We start from the raw sequence: 19,689 nt of genomic DNA on the forward strand, positions 1-19,689 counted from the left end.
TGGTCATCAATCTCCTCCATCTGCCATGGCTTTGTCAATCAATGCTTTCACGTAATACTTTTTAGATAGAGAAAGTAAAAACTAGCTTATCGGCCTGTGTTATACTTATGCAGGATTTCCTGCTAACAGAAAGAATGGTACTGGTCAGTTTGGGAACATTTTGGTCAGTGTGCCACAAGGGCAACCAAAGCATGCTCTCACTATTCTATGCAAGCTAGGATCTTTAATCTACCTCGCAAACCAACATACTCTTGCTTGCATCCCACCAACCAGGAAGTGTATACAAAGGCATGGTTCATCCTCATCTGGAATACTGTGTACAGTTCTGGCTGCCACATTTGTAAACGATTATAATACAGCTGGAAGAAATGCAGAAGACAACCCAAATAGTCAGAAGATTCAATGATCTCCCTTACCAGAAAAGTCTAAAATGCTTGGGACTCTTCAGCATAGCAAAAAGGTGACTGCTGGGTGACATGATTGAGTTGTATAAAATCACACATGACATGAAGAAAGTGAACAGGGAGAAATTTCTCTCTTTCTCTCTCAAAATACTAAGCCCAGCGTTCACCCACTGAAGCACATTGGAAGGAGTTTGGGAAAGAAAAGAAAACCCATAATCAGAAAGTTTATAAATTACCTTGTGGAATTTAGTGTTTGTCCACTAAATTAGCCATCAAAAGATTAAATGCTCAAGAAAGCCACCTATTATGGCATCCTTGGAATATGACTGTTTCGACATTCCAGAATCCTTGGGATGAAGACCACAAGGAATGCCTGTAGCTTGCCTTGAATTTGCTTTTGCTACAACTCAATTAATTAATTGCATGTCTCTGAACACCAGTGCCCATGGAATGGCAACAGGAGAAGGCCCTGTCTCCTATTTCTGCTTGTGAACACCAACAAACATATGCTTAGCCACTTTGAGAAACAAAATATTGGACTAAGATGGACCTTTACTGTATTCTGGACTTTGAAGAAGTAGGATAGGAAGGGTATCAGCACCTTTGAATCTTGGTGTTGGAGAAGACTCCTAAGAGTACTATGGACTGCCAAGAAAAAAAGGCCTCAAAGACCAGATTAGAAACTGATCATTATAGAGAAAATCTATCTGTGTGGTCACTAAGAGACAACATTGACCCGATGGCACATAATCAATTACCTTATTCAACAAGGCTGTTGTATCCTTATGTGTGAACTAGTACAGCTGGAAAAGCAAACTGGAATTGTGTGTGTGTGTGTGCTTAGAAAGAAACACAGTAATACATATTAGATGGGGTTATCAGTTCCGGGATTAAAAAGTTCCAGTCAACCCCTGGATAGGCGCAAAGGATAGCATTTTCTATATCTCTTTGCTACTTATCTAGTGGCTGTCTGTCTGGTAGCCCAATATGAGGTCCAAAAGTGTTTGAATGAACTACAGCTATTGACATATCTTCCACTCCCACTAGAATATTCCTCTACAACCTCTACAATCATTCCTCTACAGATAGAGCTACTTTGTTTGTTTATAAGTTCAATTCTCAGCTGCCCATTAAGGCAAGATACTGGGTGGCTTACCACCAATGATAGTTTCTTGAGGAGGGGGTACACCATTGCCTCCTTCAGAGCCAGCAGGACCAGTCCTTACTCATATTTCTCCTGGCACAAGCTCTATTTCTGAAACCATGACATGACCAGCAGATATTTTACTGGCTAATTCTTCCAGAGATGCAGGGTACCTACATGTTAAATTCTTGCCTTTTAGGGATCTATTAAAAATGCACCACCACCGTCAGCAGGCCAAGATGACTAACTTGAGACATGGTGTCATAAATAGACTATCACCCTGTTGTTTTGTTGCATATTCTATTCTGATGCTCATTTTTTATCTGCTAGAAAACAGCTTCTCTAAATACAGACTTGAGAATCCAATTATAAATAATAAGATGTTACAGCTTCATGTTTTGTGAGCACAGAAAGGATGGGTGGGATCAAGTGAGAAGTCTGTAATTCTCTTGCCCTCTTTCTTGATATTGATTGGCTAACCAGCCTTTTTAATCAGGTTTATATTCTAGAGTGGGAGAAAGAAGTTCACTTTCTCTTGTGGCTGCGAAACCTTTACTTAGTGAAGATTTCTTGAATTGCTCAACAAATACTGGGAGGAAATTTCCAGACAGTTTGAAGGTAAAATTTATTTCAATATTCCACATTGGATAACCTTGGTTTTAAGATGATCCTATCACATCTCAGATGGGCTTCTGCCTCTTTAAAACCTCTGAGAAAGGAGTGCAGTTCCTTTCTTCTCATCCCCGCAGTAATTGGAAACATGGCACTTCCAGAATTTTATTCTGCCACAAGTTAGAGATGTACAGAAACAACCCAAGGAAATATGAGAAAGCTTAAATTAGTGTGTTAACCTTAAGAGTCCCAAATAACTCTTGCTGTTTTGCTGCAAAGATTATCATGATTACTGAAATGTGGTCCATAAGAAAGCTTGTTAGCATTAAGGCTGAGGTCCATCAGTACATATTTTGTATGCTTAGGAATTGCCAAATTCTTTGGTTCTACTGTAAATTAATTCTGGGGTCATTTGGCTTTGTCTGGAAGCTCTCCAAGATGGCAAACATGGCAACTTTGCACTTGGGACTTCGCTTTGGTTGGATTTATTCATTCATACAAAAAACATTGCTATCATCTAGTAGTCATCTGGATTACTGCAACCCAAACATGGTAGACCTAATTCCTTATCATTGCTTCTTATATTTGTACCCTGTGAGACTCAAATCTTTTTTTTTTCCACCATTAGATTATAAATATGTGATAGGCACTGCTACAGGGCAGAAAAAAAATTCTTAGGCACAGGATGAATATTGCATGATTAGTTGGTTTTATGAAAAATATCATTATCTTGAAGATAATTACCTTTGCTAAAATGCCTGCAAAATTAATCAGAATTATTCTTACAGCATAACTGAAATGTAGGGAGGCAATAGGGTCATCAGAAGCTGAGACAGTTATCTGTTGGTGGGGAAGGAAGGGATAAAAAACATTGTTCCTAATAACTGAAAGGAGGTGGCCATCAGTGAGGAAAGACTTCTGCTGTCACTGAGACTCATGGCAGAAGACCAAGACCCCATTCAGGAAAGAGACCACCAGGTGGAATAGAGATGCCACATCTCATTTTGAAGTTAAGTAATGCACATTATCATTCAAAGAGCCTTTTCTTACTTGCATCCAGCTCTGGCACAAGCATGCCTACGCAATCTCTTTTAATGCCAAATCCTCCTGCATTCATTGAATTCCAGACCCATACTTGAGACCGTCTTAAAGTTATCCTGTACTGCTGTTAAACTAGCGTTTTCCTCCTTATTCCAATGGAAGTTTTGCTGCAGATACAATCCATCATGTTTCGCCAATGATTCTGTCAATGATGCAGTCAGGTGACTCCCTAGGTGGTAGGATTAACCCATCACATATATGGGACTTTAGGCTGGTGCTGGTACAGTCCTGACACCATCAGTCCCCGGGCACTGGTTTCCAGGGTTATTCTACTTTGGGCAGTAGGAGCATCAATTTCTTTCAACCAGACTCTCCCCACCACTACTCACAGGTCTCTGAGCTATTTCTGAGCCTTGAGATCTGAGACAGCCTAAACAGCAGCTGACTAGTTGTTTCAGCTGTGGGTTGGGCTGCTTTTAAATGCAAATTTAGTGTTATTCCAGAATAGCACTATCCCAAAATATCGCTAAAGCCATGTCAGCTGATTGTCAATCTCCCTTTGAATGAGTCTACACACACAAAAAAGGTACAAAACCAGATCAGGTTTTCACAGTTGGGTAAACCTGTGCTGGGGGTGAGGGGGAGGGAAACAAGACCCACTCTTTCAGCTCCAGTGTCCCCTAGTAACACCATGGGACATAATGATCCTGCCTCATCTTCTCAGGTTGTTGTAAAGATGATGAGCTAATATAACTGATGTGCTCTGAATACTGAAACTGACATGCTGTGAATATTTCTCTTTCCCTCTGATAAATACTGGAAGTGAACCCCAAAATTGAAACGTTTTTGATTGACATCAGAAGAGCACCACCTGAACTGCTCCCAACTTGCCATTGGATCGTAATTTTTAATGTGACAGAATTATTAATGCAATTTTTAAAGTGGCAGAATAGTTGATGGGACAAAATTATTCAGCAGCCGGGCAGTGTTGGGCCTCAGGGCTCCAGTATTCATTATTCAGCAGCATTTGGATGTTATATTAGCTACTGACCAGTAGGAGGCACTACACAACCAATTTCATCCTTGTCCTTCAGGTATCCTCCATGCTAGATGTTCCATGTTCCACCCTTCAATAGGATTTGAACACAGGCCTTGCACTTCTTAACTGTACAATGCATTTAGCTTTAGAGCTGCTGTGGCCTGGCTGTTAGTAGTTTGCAAGGAAGGATGATCTTAGAGAAGCTATGCAAGTACAACTTTTTTTCCCTACACGCTCACATTCTAGAGTTTTCTATTTAAAAGAGGCTTACTTGCATAGCTTTCATTCAATAGCAGTCATGTATTTAATCATTGGGCTGCTGGAGATATCCAGATTAAAATCATTATAATTTTAAAATAATTGTTATTGGAGAAAATACGCAAGATCATCAACTCTCTTGAGATTTTGGATTCTCATATGACTGACATCCCTGGGTGAGAACTCCAGGATCTCCTAAAATTTGGTGAACTTAAAGGAACCGGTGATACTACACTGAGAGTATCCAGATCATCACACAAAATTTTGGGCTGGTAGCTTGGTGACAAAAAAATGTTATGACTTCTGTAGTTATGATGCTACAATGGGGTTAGAGTTACGGCTAGGGCTAGGGCTAGATTTTTGGAAATCTGTGAATTCAATGCAGTGAACCTGAGATTTTTTATTATTATATTAACAGGTTAAACATTTTAGCATCCATTTCTCCCAACATAGGCAATTTTGTTTCTGATGTTTTCTAATATATACATTATTTACAAAGGCAATTCTTCTAAGGCATTTTAATATATTTCTTCTTCTTATAGACAGTTTTGTTGCCTTTACCTAATATAATGTTATACTTTTTAAATATACTTTTAAAATCAGCAAACTGCACTGCACAATCTGGAGAAGTGTGTCAAAGGATATCTAAGTTTTGGCTTGTGTGTTCATTTGAAAAGGTAAATTTGGACCAAACAAATTTATCTTCCATCCTTATAACAAGCTAGCAGTAAGAATGGGACAAATAATAATGTGATGTTTGTATTTTGGTGATTTTACTGTTTCATTGCATATTGTCTTTTTTTTCTCCCCCCAGGATTTCATCATCCTTTGCAGTTCTTTCTAGCCCCTTTTTCATGGGCAACATTCCAGTTATGAAACAATGGATATTTGTCTTATGCCTTTTAGGATCATGTTCTGCTTTGCCGGTAATTCTTACAACTTCATCTCAAAAAATTACTTAGGGCCAATAAAGTTAAAGAGAATAGGTGTCTTTTTAAAAAACAGCAATAAAGAATATTATTTGGTCACCTAATTTGGTACTAGGACAGTATTTCTCAACCTTGACAAATTTAAGATATGCGGACTTCAACTCCCAGAATTCCTCAGCCAGCATGTTGGCTAGGGAATTCTGGGAGTTGAAGTCTGCACATCTTAAAGTTGTCAAGGTTGAGAAATACTGTTCTAGGAGATCAAATACATTAGTTTTGTCTAGTCTGGCACCCTCCAGATACAGTTCCAAAATTCCTAGCTAGTACCTTTTTGGGTTCTTTCTCATATCAAAATTATGTTAGCATGGTTCTCAGAACAGTTTTAAAAGGCACTTTACAGCAACGTCCTGCTCCTTTGTATTCCTAGCAGTAATTATGGTTTTTGTATTTCCTATGACAAAAAACACTTTGAAAACATGGCCACGAAACCATTATATGACATTTCTTTGAAACCAACATTTTGCAGTATTCAAATTAACCATTCTACTATGGAACACTTTCAAGTAGTTTCCATTAGTTGTTTTTAATATGTAAGGAAGTGCCCATTTTCTAAATCTGTTATACATTCCTAACCATTTTAATTAAAGATCCACTAAGAAGGCAGGAGAATCTCTAGTCTGAAAGATTTGATCCCAGTAATGGGAAAGTCAAGTCCTATACTTTAAAAATCCAGAGTTCATCTTGGCTTTAGTAATCAATAATATAAAGATCCACAGAAAATCAGTGAAAACGTTTACTAATTTAAACTCAGCCAATGGATTGCCAACCCTCCCTTTTTGTGCCCCCACAAATTACTCTAGATTGCTGAATTATGACAGCAATCCACCAAAGAATACTAGTACAATTCTATACCCCTTTTCCAGTAAAACATTTCTTTAAATAGATTCCCTCCAATAACTGAGGAGGAGGAAGAGGAGATACCAAAGAAGGAATCATATTAAACCTCATACCCCAACCCTTCAATGATGTCATCATGTCACCACTACAGCAGCTCTCAGCAATGTTATTCTTTAAAACAGTGTCATCTCTGGTCACATAAACTATTCTTAATATATATCTTGTATATCCGTAGATACTGCCTCGTCATGCTGGGATTCCTGGAATGGGTAGTATAAGCCTTGAGGTATGTATGTATGTGTGCGTATAAGCGTGTGTGAAAATCTTTGGATATATATATATAACCAAAATGGGTTTGTGAATTATGATGTTTATTTAGAATGTTTCTCTACCATTGAATAAGAGCCAGTTGATCTAGCGGTTAAGGCACCGGGCTAGAAACCGGGAGTCTGTGAGTTCTAGTCCCACCTTAGGCACAAAGCCAGCTGGGTGACCTTGGGCAGGTCCCTCTCTCTCAGCCCTGGGAAGCAGGCCAGGGCAAACAGCTTCAAAAACTACAGGGACTTGTCCAGACTGTTGTAAGGAGTCAACGCTGATTTGAATAAGAAAAACTTGGCTGCTAAGTTTGCAATTTATCTTTTAAAAGATAAAATACAAAATAAAACAAGAAATTTTGAATGTCTTGCAATTGCTTTATGACTGGAGATAAAAATGATGCATAATGTGATAAAAGAGTACATGTGGTCTGCCCTTAACTGAACTGCTGGCTTGAAGTAAAATTCCTAAAAGGAGACATGTAAATTTCTAGCAAAACCAGTGTGGTGTAGTGGTTAAACCTCCAGTCTAGACACCAGAAGAGTGGGAGTTCTAGTCCTTCCTTAGGCACAAAGCCAGGTGTGTGACTGTGGGCCAGTCCCCTTCTCTCAGCCCTAGGAAGCAGGCCAGGGCAAACGACTTCTGAAAATTCTGCCAAGAAAACTGCAGGGAGTAGTCCAGGCAGTTGCCTGGAGTCAAGACTGACTCAAAGGCACAAAGAAAAAAAAATACTACTACCATTCCTCTTCCCTTCCAGTATATTTTGAAAATAAACACTTTCAAATTAGTTGTGCAAATAATATCCATCCTCTGAAGCAACTACATTACTTCACAGTTTTATGTGTGATAACTTAGGACAGAAGTTGTCCCATCTGAGTATGCACACTTAGGCCTTTTCTGCACTGCAGCTTTAAGCTGCCTGACTCCTGAGCATAAACTCTGAACCATTGGCCTCCTGGACTCTTTCCTTCTTTTTTAGTAATGGTGTGTATAGGTTTTTAATTGTATGATTATTTATTGTTTTTAACGAGTTGTGAGCTGCCCAGAGTCCCCCATTGGGGGGAGATGGGCAGGGATAAATTGAATGAATGAATGAATGAATGAATGAATGAATGAATGAATGAATGAATAAACAAACAAACAAACAAACAAACAAGTTAGAAATGAAGCCAGCTTAAGAAATTCCTTTCCAGATTTGAACCCTTTCCTCTTCCTTGGCCATGGAGATGGCCTGGTATCTGTTTTCCCAGCATTTACCATGGCCCCTGATTGGTGGATTTCTCTGTTTCTTTACTTCTCCTACTAGTGCAAAGAAAGTAAGCAACAATTGCTTTCTTTTCTATTGGGTGGGTCTTTGAGGACATGTGATTTACCTTGGTGGACCTTTTTGTATAGCTTCTCTTGGTTGACCTCTCACCTTTGACACAATCATCTGTTACACCCAATGGTGGACTAGTTCAAAAAGAAACACTATTTTACCTTTCTTTGTGTCGAAGGAAGGAAGGCAGGCGGGCAGGCAGGTGGGCAGGCAGGCAGGAGCCAGTGACCAGGGGGAAGAGGCCACGGTGCCCAGTACCTAATTGGAGTGGAGACATTTGCCTACAGTGAAATGAAGCACAGCAGGCAAACTGGGCAGAACCACTTGTGCTGACACAAGTTGGAAAACACTACTTTTGATGCCTAGCAAAAAGTGGAGATTTCTTTCATGGTTGGTTGGGGCAGTTGAGGACAATGCCATGCATTCTTGCCCTTGAGAAATGCCTAGTGGCCTTTAGGTGCACTAGGACAACTTGGTTGTGCAGATCAGCCCTTATTTTCTCTGACGTAAAAAGGTTTGGAAATCATTTGCCCATAGAAGGATTGATAGCATCATCTCTATATGAACAACTCTGCTACCTCAACACCAACCTTTTGAGTCAGTCCTGTCAAACAGCTAAAATAATTTTTCCTTCCCCTTTTATACAAGTAAAGTCCATATAAATTAGTTGGTATTAGATTCAGGACAGACAAAAGAAAGTGCTTCTCCACACAGTCCATAATTAACCTCTGGTGACGGCAAAAAACAAAAGGCAATTGGATGAGTGTAATGAAATTTGTGTAGATGTGAGAGTGTTCAGGCCCCTCTGTTTCAGAGGTAGTACAATTCTGCATACACACTGCTTTAGGCAGACAGTGAGTGGAGGCTATTGTTTTCATCTATTTGTGAGCTCCATGAAAAGATGTGCAAATATTGCAGAATAGAAAATTTATCTATGTATTTATTAAATTTGTATGCTGCCCATCTCCCCCAAAGGGTGACTCTGGGCAGCTCACAATTAAAGTAAAACCCACAAACAATTAAAAAATAAATACCCACATTAATTAATTAAAATTAATTAATTAATTGATTAAAAAGTCAAGCTATAAAACATTCAAGATGACGGGGGAGTAAAATCAATGACCCCATGAGCCACTTCCACTGGTGCAAGTCCCCATCCAGCCCCCAGGCCATCTGGCATAGCCAGGATTTCACGCTCTTCCTGAAGGCCATGAGAGTGGGGGTACACTGCACCTCGGGTGGTAGGTTGTTTCACAGAGTGGGGGCCACGGCAGAAAAGGCCCTCTTCCTAGATCCCACCAGTCGAAATTCCTTGACTGGTGGGGTCTGCAACATGCCCCTTCTGCTGGACCAAGTGGGGTGGGCTGATATAACAGGGGCAATTATATTCACACTGAGGATTTTAAAAATTGCTTTACAGGGTGTGAGACAGCTTGGTGGACCAGGTATACTCCCTCAGGTAATCACAGCTATGCCAAATATTCTTTTTTCAAAAAGTATGTATATGGAGATGTGTAATCACAAGAATAAGCTAATAATGCTATTCCAGACTTTACATTATTCTATTTATTGGCTTACACCCAAAGTAAGGAACCTTTGACTTTTAGAGAGAATTGGAATCGATCAGTTGTACTGAAACGATAACTGATTAGGGAATCAGGACCAAACCTCACAAAATCCAAAAATCAAGAGGCTTCCCATCCCTAGCTTATACCCATGAGTAAACTCAGTTTTGACCAAGCTTACAATCAAATCAAATATTTATTTTGCTTATAGAGCAGCATGAAAAGACTACATTTCTATGCACAGTTATTTTAATTGGATTCAGTGAGACATGCTTCTTAGTAAACAAGTAAGAGACCGCATTCTCAAGAAATCCTATGATGTTCCATATGACTTACTTCCAAGAAAGTCTCCACTGGAGTTGGGCAGCCAATAAATTTAAAATAATAATAATAATTATGGATAAAAATGCCAAATCCAGTCTAAACATCTGGCTGACTGCGCAACCGACCATCATCATCATCATCATCATCATCACCACCATCATCATCATCAAGTGTGGATAAGACAGAATTATCCCATTGCTTTCTTAGATGTGCATCCCAGTTTAATGCACTGTGTTCAAGAGCAAGTACTCAAGTGACTCTTACTGTCAAGCAATGGTGCACTGAATTGCAATTTTAATCATTACCTAATTCTATCACACTGAATATTAAAACCCGTCACTTATTTATATTCCTGAAGGCACTTGGGAGTCTTATGCTGTTGTTGTTTTAAATATCCTGTAGTGATCTTCTGAGAGCCAGTGGTTGAGGGCACCAGGCTAGAAACTGGGAAACCGAGAGTTCTAGTCCCACCTTAGGCACGAAGCCAGCTAGGTAACCTTGGGCCAGTCAGTCTCTCTCAGCCCTGGGAAAGAGGCAAGGATAAACCACACTCAAAATCCTGCCAAGAAAACTGCAGGGATTTGTCCAGGCAGTCTCTGAGAATTGGACACAATTGAACCGATAGAAAAAAAAGTGATCTTCTAGGGTATCTATCAAACTTACTTTATATATTATTTATTGAAAGGGTTTCCACATTGACTTCATTTGTTTCCTCATTGAACAACATTTGGCAACAGTGTGTTGCCAAAAGACAGAATGATTAGTAAATAGATATGTAGTGCCTCTTCCTCCTCTTCTGCCCTTTTGTCTCTAATTAAATTTATGGATCTATTATCAAAGAAAGGAATTTGGTATATATTTATAAAGGAATCAAGTGGGAAACCTACTACAACATCTATTATTTATGAACTAATTCTGATTCCTAATATTGGCTTGAATTTAATTCTTGTTCTAACTACACTGAGAACTAGCATCTGAATTATAGCTTCAGAATAAATGTATTTACTCATACAATTTTTAGTATGCCCAACCTTATAGCTATGCTGATCCATTTCATTCAATGTGGATGCACAATTTCCTACCATCCCATTCATCATTCTACTTGATAAGGCAAAGACCTCAACATGAAACTCAACAGGTAAGCAATTTAAGCTGTTAGAGCTCTAGAAACACTATATTATTAAAGCAGGACTATTCTTTTTGCTTTCTAGAAATTTCTCCCTAGCCTGGTCCTCTCTTTCCTTTCAGAATTCTTCATCAGTGTCAGCTGTTATGGTCCTCTATGGCAGCTATAATTCCCTGGATTCTCAGCAACTTGACTCCTTATCTTTCACATGTAGATGATGACCATCAGTCTCTGTCCAGTCTCACAGAATGGCTGTATGGCATGGCCAATCACAAAACTCTCATTTACTAGAATGCCAAGCAGTATTGAATCTACCCCTTTAACTCAGCTCTTCCAAATGCTTTCTAGCACTTCAGCTTATATTAACCTTTATCCTGGGCTAGTGGCTTACCTTCAGACAATGCCTACTTCTTTAATGCCTAAGAAAAGCTTTGAAGTCAACTAGAAACATCCTTCAGAACTGATAAGATGCTAGTTATTGACATTTTTCTCTGCAGCATGGTGGCTTCCTGATTAATGTTTGTATTAAAGGAATCTTTAAATAATTATATTAGGTGGGGCATGGAGCATGGCAGGGTATTTTGATGCCCCTGGGCAATGAGAATCCTGGACTTAGAGACAAATGAATGTATTACAGTATGGAATTTTGTAAAGCCAGAAGTTTATTCATCAGATTCATTGTTCATGCAGTCTTTCAATGTGCCTGAAAATGGTCCATTAATGGTTTCAACCTTTCCCTTCTGGTTATTCATCCTTTTATCACTCCATAGTATGAATACTCAATGCCGGTGCACCCTCCTCCATTGCCATCTCAAACAACCACTCTGCTTCAACAACCTGGGATACAAGAGCAACCTCATTACCATTACACACATTTCATTCCTACAAGGCAAATGCAAATACAAAATTACGATGTACAGCCAGCATTTCAGCCAAACCAGTTTTCTCCCTCAGAAGGAAATCAACCAGATGTTCAGCAACAGCCATCACCATCGGACAGACAAACTCAGCAGGTCAGTTTTTATAAGCAATTGACATACTCCTAATATGACTGGGAATTGTCTGCAACTCCAGTGAGAGAACCAAGAAGCACAAATCTTTGGCATGGAGATTATAAAGACTATGGAGGCACATCATTAACTAAGGCTGAGTGAATCAGTCCATTCAAGTTTCTCTCAATTTTTCCATTTTACGTAGTTTGTGAGGGGCGGGGGGAAGAATCAATCTAAAAGGTGCATGTATTTTGGTGCATATTTCTCTGGTAGTATGCACTTTTGTCTGCCATTTTTTACCACATATAAATCTTTTTACAAGCAGTCTTTCTTAGTATAATACATTTTGTTATTTTAATTAGTATGTGCATTTTCCAGCAGACTTTTCCTTAAAAAAACTTTTTAAAAGAAATGTTAACTGCATTGCATTAAATGAGATACATCTGCAATCAAATGCAAAGTAAATATTGGAAGACAGTATTTACTAATAAGTAAATTGACTGGTGTAGATCCTTTGGAATGTGCTCTTGCAACTGTTTCAGATCTATAGTATGAACATATTCCCTAGTTTAAAAGTTTAATCTCCTAAATAAATGTGGTTGATTTATATATCAGTTTCTGAATTTCTCTCTGAGATAACAAAGAAATATTTCTTCTAGAATTTAAGCCTCTTCCAGGACAATTTAAACTTAAATTTTATTATTTTATAAAAGTATGAAATATTAAGATTGAAAGCTTTGCTTAGTTCATTCTTTATGCTCTTCATGTGTTTTCTTTTAATAACTACAGTTACCCGCCATACAAGAATATTCATTCAAGAACATTATGGCCAGGCCATAAGTATATTTTGACTATGAAAATTATAACAGTGATAAATAAAGTTCTTGACAAAAACAGCTACTTGAGTGTGCCACATGACAAGTTCTTTAGAATATTTATTATGTCTGTAAGCAGTGTATATCATAATGCCTTATCTTTTTCTGGATACTCCATTCCACTTTTTTTTTTCTTTTTGCAAAGATCTACCCTGGTTTATTTGGAACCCAGCAAAACACAGCCCAACAACCACAGCAACGATATGTAAGTTCATTCTCCAACTAAAATTCCATTGTTAATGCAGTTGAATTTCCATCACTGAATTCTCTTAAAAGTGGAGACAAATGTAAACATACTTATTTGCAAATGAGCTTTTGTTTAAAGTGTTTCAGTTGTCTGAAACACAAACATATTTAACAAGACAAATTTTTCCTCAAATTTCGTTCTTCCCTAGAAAGAACTTTACCTATAAGTTTATTAAATTATTAAGACATTTCAGCACAATCCTGATAGTTTCAAAGTTCTTATGGATTCCTGCAAAAATGGGATAACCTTAATAATGATACACTATAATATAGGAAGCTCTTAAAACATATTTACATGATACCTGTTAAACCCAGGATGTGGACACACGATGAGACATTGTTCTGGCCTAAAAAGGCATTTTTCTTTCCTATTTATTTATTTATTTATTTGTCATATTTATATAGCCGCCCATCTCACATAAAAGTCACTCTGGGCAGCATAGAACAATTAAAAAAAATACATTAAAAAATAATCACAAGCAAAAATAACTATAAAAGCACACAAAACAGGAAGGGATAATATTAATAAGGAAGCCATTGCAAAATCCCCCTGGTCCCCTGGGATATAGCCCGGAAGCACCAATTAGTCTAAAATGCAGCACTCAGACTGCTAGCATGCATACACACACACACACACACATGCACACACACACACACACACAAACATACAGAGTCCTTGGAGTTCTCTGAGCTTGGTTAACCAAGCTCAGAGAGCCCCAAGGACTCCATAGTTCAACCCTGAAACCCTAAGCTACATATATTGTCTTCTATTGATAGATAGATAGATCGATAGATAGATAGATAGATAGATAGATAGATAGATAGATAGATAGATGATAGATACACACACACCTACCTATATACACACACACACAACAAAACAAGTATCTTAAAACCAGTTTAATTCTTTCTTTTCTTTTTGTCTAGATTTATCCCAGTTTGCAATATATGTCTTATGTAGCAAACCAAGGAGTAAGTACTTTACATTAATTTACACTTAATGAAAATCTTCAACCTTATCATGTTTGGGGTAAATCAATGTATCTCTGTATGTTCTGCATAAAACATCACATGGGAATAGTGGGAACCAGTACTATCATAACTGAAATTTGGTCACCCAGAACTAGATCTAAGGGATAGATTTTATCCCCATTGAAAAAGTGTTCATAAGTGTGACCTATCATTTTCCCACATCCCATATATGGATGGAAGGAATTATATGACAAAATAAAGAAGACAAAATGTTACACTTGGGCTACCTGTGTACTTTTCCTTCTCATCTAACTCCATTAATCTGCTTCTATCTGCGTAGACTTAGCCATTCTTCTGTAGGTCACACTAAAAAGTGACAAACAGATAGAATCAAAGAAGTGACTTAGTCATAGATCAGCTTTTCTCAAGATAGGCACTGACCCAAGATGCATGTGTAAGATTTGCCCCGTTCGACAAGAGAAACTCCCGTGACACGTGTGGTTCACAAAAGAGGTTTACTCGTGCATAACATAACAGTTACAAGCAAAGCCAGGACTGGCTTGGCACATTTACATTGCTCCTTTATAGTTGTCTCAATCCCCCGCGGGCCCCGTTGCTAGGTTACATATTACAAATTAGATTACCGATTGCCCCCTGTAATCCCCCCCTTCCTAGAATGGCAGGTTCAGCCCAGTTCTCTTGTTTCTTTGATTGTTGTTGCCTATGGCGTGGTCCTTGCCTTCCTTGGGGCTTCTGTCGCGCGCACAGCCGGGAGCTCCCCCTCGCGCACTGATCTCTTCCTCAATTCCGGGGCTCTTTCCTTTGTCTATAATGCCCGCGGCTCTCTGGCGTTAACACAATGCATTGGCTCCAGATTAGTAAAGTGGCGCCAGGTGGCCCATTCATTAGTTTGCGGTTTCGCACTTCCTCTTTCTGCGCTAGCGCACGAGCGGTGAAATTGACTAAAGTGCGGCTGGGCAAGTTCCTAGCCGTGCAGCGCCGGCTGAACCTGACAGCATGTGGGTTTAAACTCCCATAATTCTTTGGCTAACATAGCCATTGTTTAGAATTCTGGAAGTTAATCCATACATTTAGAAGTTGTTCAGGTTGGGAAAAGCTGTTATACACGATACACATATTAATATATAAACAAGCTTGAATGCAGCTATTCAAATGCCAGAGATGATGATTACTTATCAGAGTTACTGTGGCTACAGGAAGCCTCACATTTCAGATTTTCAGTTTAGAAATGACAGCCTTAAAAATGGAGAACAATTGAATTCACCAAAATACATGAGCTTTTTTCAAAACATAATATTTCAAAGGAAAAGAAAACATGCATTTAGGAGGAGGATGGTTGTTGTCGGTAATGCATAAGCATGCTTTATTACATGTATATTAACATAGTGGTAATTTTAGATACTTACATTTTACATTTGATATTTAACATAATCTTAGTGACTCTATTTTCACCTAGTACAGGCTGCATCTTAGATTGCACCCATAAAGTTTAGTTAGTTTTATAAATGTATTTTAATTTAATTTAATTTTAACTTTTAATTTTATTTTATCCTAGGTTGGTATCATTTTTAGACTATGTATACTTTTGCAGAGCATCATCTTTGTACTGGTCCAAGACCGCAATAAACTTGACTGATTGATTGATTACATGTAACGAAACAATAGGTCCTGAAAAATTAAGACTTTGTCTGTATTAGACTGGAATGTTTCATTCCTGATATGTGGTTTGCTTACATGTTCCATAGGCTCCTACCGGATTAGGAATAGTAAGCTCTGAAGAAATGCAGGTAAGTTGTGAACATCATACTCATTCACATATCGGATAAGAAGGGATAAAAATTGACCTTCTCTTTAAAGACACCAAATTGTGCAATCCAAGGCTGAGAAACCCGTGGATGTGCAGATCAGGCTTCTGCTTCAGGGTTTTTAGAGCTAGTAAGAGGAACATAAAGCAGAGTGGAGCGAGGCAAAGCTATTATGGCCAGAGATACATATTTAATTGGAATAGTTTTGAAAAGCAAAGATAGATTGTCCTTTGCACCAAAGGGGTGGGGACTTTATGCAACATGTACTTGATGAAAGGACTCTGCCCTTCAACCTTAAAAGATTCTCTAGGGGAAAAAATGGGCTGCACTATTACAAATGTGAAATATTCTGTGCATTTCCATGGACAGCACTGATAAGAAGGCTTGCATAAAATAAAATTTTCCTTGGCATATGTAAGATCAAGTACTGATAAACATTATTACATTCCATTGATTTCTGCAGAATTTAGCACATGCTCATTTCTTCTACTGAAATTGATGGGGCCCAAAGTACTTGTTGTGTAGGAAGGAAGGAAGGGAGGGAGGGAGGAGGGAAGATATTAACATCCAGAAGCTTTGGAGTTGAATAAGAAAGTGATTTGCTATCTTTGGAATATTTGCAATTCACCTACAAATGAAGCGATAATAAATAAAACTGGTATGAACACAGCCAAGATGAAAAAGACCCTGAATTTTTTAATTTATTTGTGCAATTTATCTACCCCCTCAATCCTCATGGGCTTTAGGCAGTTTATAGATATTAAAATAACAATAAAATAAAACTATTAATGATATTTAAAAAAGAATAAAATAAAACTGGAGCACTCCATAAGTAAGCATCCAAGAGCTTGACCTCTCCCCTCTCTTTGTTATTTTTTTTTTTAATTATATTGGCTGCTATATTTTTTTACCTGATAAAAAGACACCCAAAGTTTACTGAACCTGATAGCACGTTACCCAGTGTGGGAATAAGAACAGCACAGAGACAGAATTTTTAAAAAATAATAACAAATAAATGTATTTGTTTGCTTATTCACAGAAACAGCAGGGCTACTTTCATTCATGCAACTGTTTCTCAGGAACTGATTTGGTGGGACTTGGCTGAGCCCCAAGCCACATCCTGATTCTGATAGTGATTTCTGCTCTTCTTTTTTGCTCTTCTGCCACCTCTACAATTCTTTTTTATTCTCAAAATTCTCAATGATCTACTACTCTTCTCCTGCTGCTGCTGCTACTACTACTCAGTTTTCCCCCAAAACCAACCCTTAGCTGATTGATGGTCCAATTTCAAATTCCATCTCAGCCTAGCTATGTCATGTGTCATTTGTCCTCTAAAGGCATCAGTGCCAACACAATATTTACTTTCTGGGACACTTCCCACTGTATAAAAACAGTTTAGATGTTCATTCCCCAAGTTTGTATTTAGGATAGCATGCTAAGCACAAAGCCAACACTTTGCACTCACATTGCCATCTTTTCCCCATATGATTGTCATTTGGTTCTTCAGAGAGATCATGGTCATTCATGTATTGTAATTCTTGTTCTTTTTTTTCCCCTAGGGTGGGGGATTTGGTGCACCAGCCTATCGAGCAGCAGGCCCCCATCTCTTTCCCATGGATGCTAGATTTGGAAATATGCCACTGAATAGAGGCCAACCAGGAGATTACACAGTTGAAGATGATCAGCTGGGCATCACAGAACAGCCTGAAGTTCAAGGAGGAGCTAATCTAGGGTCCAACCCTTCAGGGAGAGGGAACAATGTAATCCCTGTAGATGGCAACCTAGGGGTTGCCTTGCCCAATGTCAATAACAATCTGTTAAACCCTGCTGCTCAGAGTAAAGGGCAGCCAAGTGCACCCCAAGCCACTGCATTGCCTCCAGCAACTCATGATAGCTTCATTCCTTTGGAGGCTGCTGACACTGCCATGCCTTTGGATCCTACCATGTTTCCTGACTCCTTTTACTCAACTGGAGGAAATGAGGCTGGCCAGCCACAACTCAGTCAAAACAGCTGGCATTTCCAAGAGCCCTGAGAGTCCTTGAGGAAAATATGCCGCTTGTATACTCTTCAGGTATTATTTCTTGGGCTTGAAAGGATCTTTTATCCAGTGAGCACCAAGACATTCAGTGCATGAATCGATTAATGCAGCTTGTCGCAGGGATGCCATAAGCTTTGCTGCAGTTTTTTAACATTTCACCTTTGAGAAAGCTTTGGAAGCGCCAGATGATCAATGTTAAAAACTACTTTTGGTTTCCTGTCTGCTTAAGTGATCAGTTGCCTGTTTAAGCTCCTTAGCTTTTATGTGCTTTACGTCCTTGCCTGGTATTTTTTAATACAAATCATTTATGAAACCTTTGGCTTTAGACTCCATTCAAGACTTATAAGCAGGTACACTGCTCTGGAGGGTGTCTCTCCAATTCTGATTAGATGGCTCAGTGTATTGCATTCAGTTATTTAGGCAGCATGAAATAAACATTTATTTAACCACATTACTGATTCTTGTGGCTTCCTTTTTTAAAAAAAATGATGGAATGAGAGAAGACTATGCAAAAGCTGTTTCCAAACTAATCTGAAGCTGTTTCTTTCATATTTTCTTATTCAAATAACCTCCATCCTGCACCTTATCCACAATACATGTAGGTTCAAGTAACATACATACATTTTTTATCTAGGGCGTTCATTTGATAGCAAAATTATGATTCTTTGGAAGTGGAGCCAGTAACCATACAATAGAGCAGACTGCTGACTCTTCTTGGAAAGAAGGGTTGTAGGTTGCAGCCATGGAATCCTCCTCTGGTTTGCTGCTCTGTCGTCTGTACAAATAGTTCTTGTTTAACGAATGCCTTGTTTAGCGACCATTCGCAGTTACAACACTGATGAAAAAGTAACTTGGCCACCAATCCTCGCATTTATGGCCTTTGCAGGTCTGTAAAGCAAAGATGAGCTGAAGCAAGATTGAAAGCACAGTCGTGGTTTCACTTAGCAACAGCTTTGCTTAATGACTGGGTTGCTGGTCCTAATTGTGGTCACTAAATGAGAACTACCTGGACTTCAACACTAGTAATGATAAAAAGAAGGTGGATGTATCATAGTAATAATGAGAAAATGGATGAGGATGTGGTGGGGCAGAACCCAAAAGGAGGAATGTTGAGGGTGTACTAGGTGCATGTCTCTGACATGCACCCAGAATATGGCAGGAAGGAAGTATATTAGTCCTGAAGCTAGCAGACTTATGTTCTATTCAGACAGCCCCTATCTCCTGTCTGGCGGGTATATGCATAGCATGGTTTTAGAACTGGTAGCTTTGCCACAATGGATTTTTTTTAATCCATCCATTTTGAATTGCTCTACTCATTTTCTTACTTGAAAGGCTGAGACTCCCAGTCTTATCCAAGAAAGTGACCTCCTGACATGTCCCAAGCCATGCCTCCTCTGGACAGATAAACTCTGTCCTTAATGTCTAGTTTTATAACTGGGACGCAGCAACTGACATTACAAAGCTCCAAAACTGCTGCATCCTCAGAATCTAGGATCAGGGCTCTCTCAGCATCTCACATGCTATTTCCAATCGTGTCCAGCCAAATGCCTCTGCAAAGCTCACAGGGGAAGACATAAGAACAACAGCCATTCCTCATTTTGCTCCAGCATCTGATATGAAATCCAAGCCATGCATCATAATAGTCATGTATTTCTCTTATCATAAAGAAAACAGTAGATATGGGTCATGGTCTGGAGCATTCCTTTGATCTAGAGAGAGGCATTGTGCCAAATTTCTGTTGAAAATTCAGTTTCTCCTGGTTCCTTT

General features: G+C 38.8%; 1 protein-coding gene across 1 annotated transcript; it reads left to right on the top strand.

Annotated features, from left to right (window-relative positions):
• Positions 1 to 5,352: 5,352 nt before the first annotated feature.
• AMBN (ameloblastin) lies at positions 5,353 to 17,916 on the top strand. The gene is made up of 10 exons (XM_088130084.1): positions 5,353 to 5,424; positions 6,560 to 6,610; positions 9,378 to 9,416; positions 10,868 to 10,984; positions 11,743 to 11,985; positions 12,754 to 12,792; positions 12,985 to 13,044; positions 14,013 to 14,057; positions 15,824 to 15,865; positions 17,443 to 17,916. The coding sequence occupies exons 1-10, from the start codon at positions 5,353 to 5,355 to the stop codon at positions 17,914 to 17,916; spliced, it is 1,182 nt and encodes a 393-aa protein (XP_087986210.1).
• Positions 17,917 to 19,689: the final 1,773 nt, after the last annotated feature.

The sequence above is a fragment of the Python bivittatus genome, unplaced genomic scaffold (assembly GCF_059951505.1).
Source record: "Python bivittatus isolate LINGU-HERP-01145 unplaced genomic scaffold, Pbiv_v1 ctg000850_np1212, whole genome shotgun sequence".
Lineage (NCBI taxonomy): Eukaryota > Metazoa > Chordata > Lepidosauria > Squamata > Pythonidae > Python > Python bivittatus.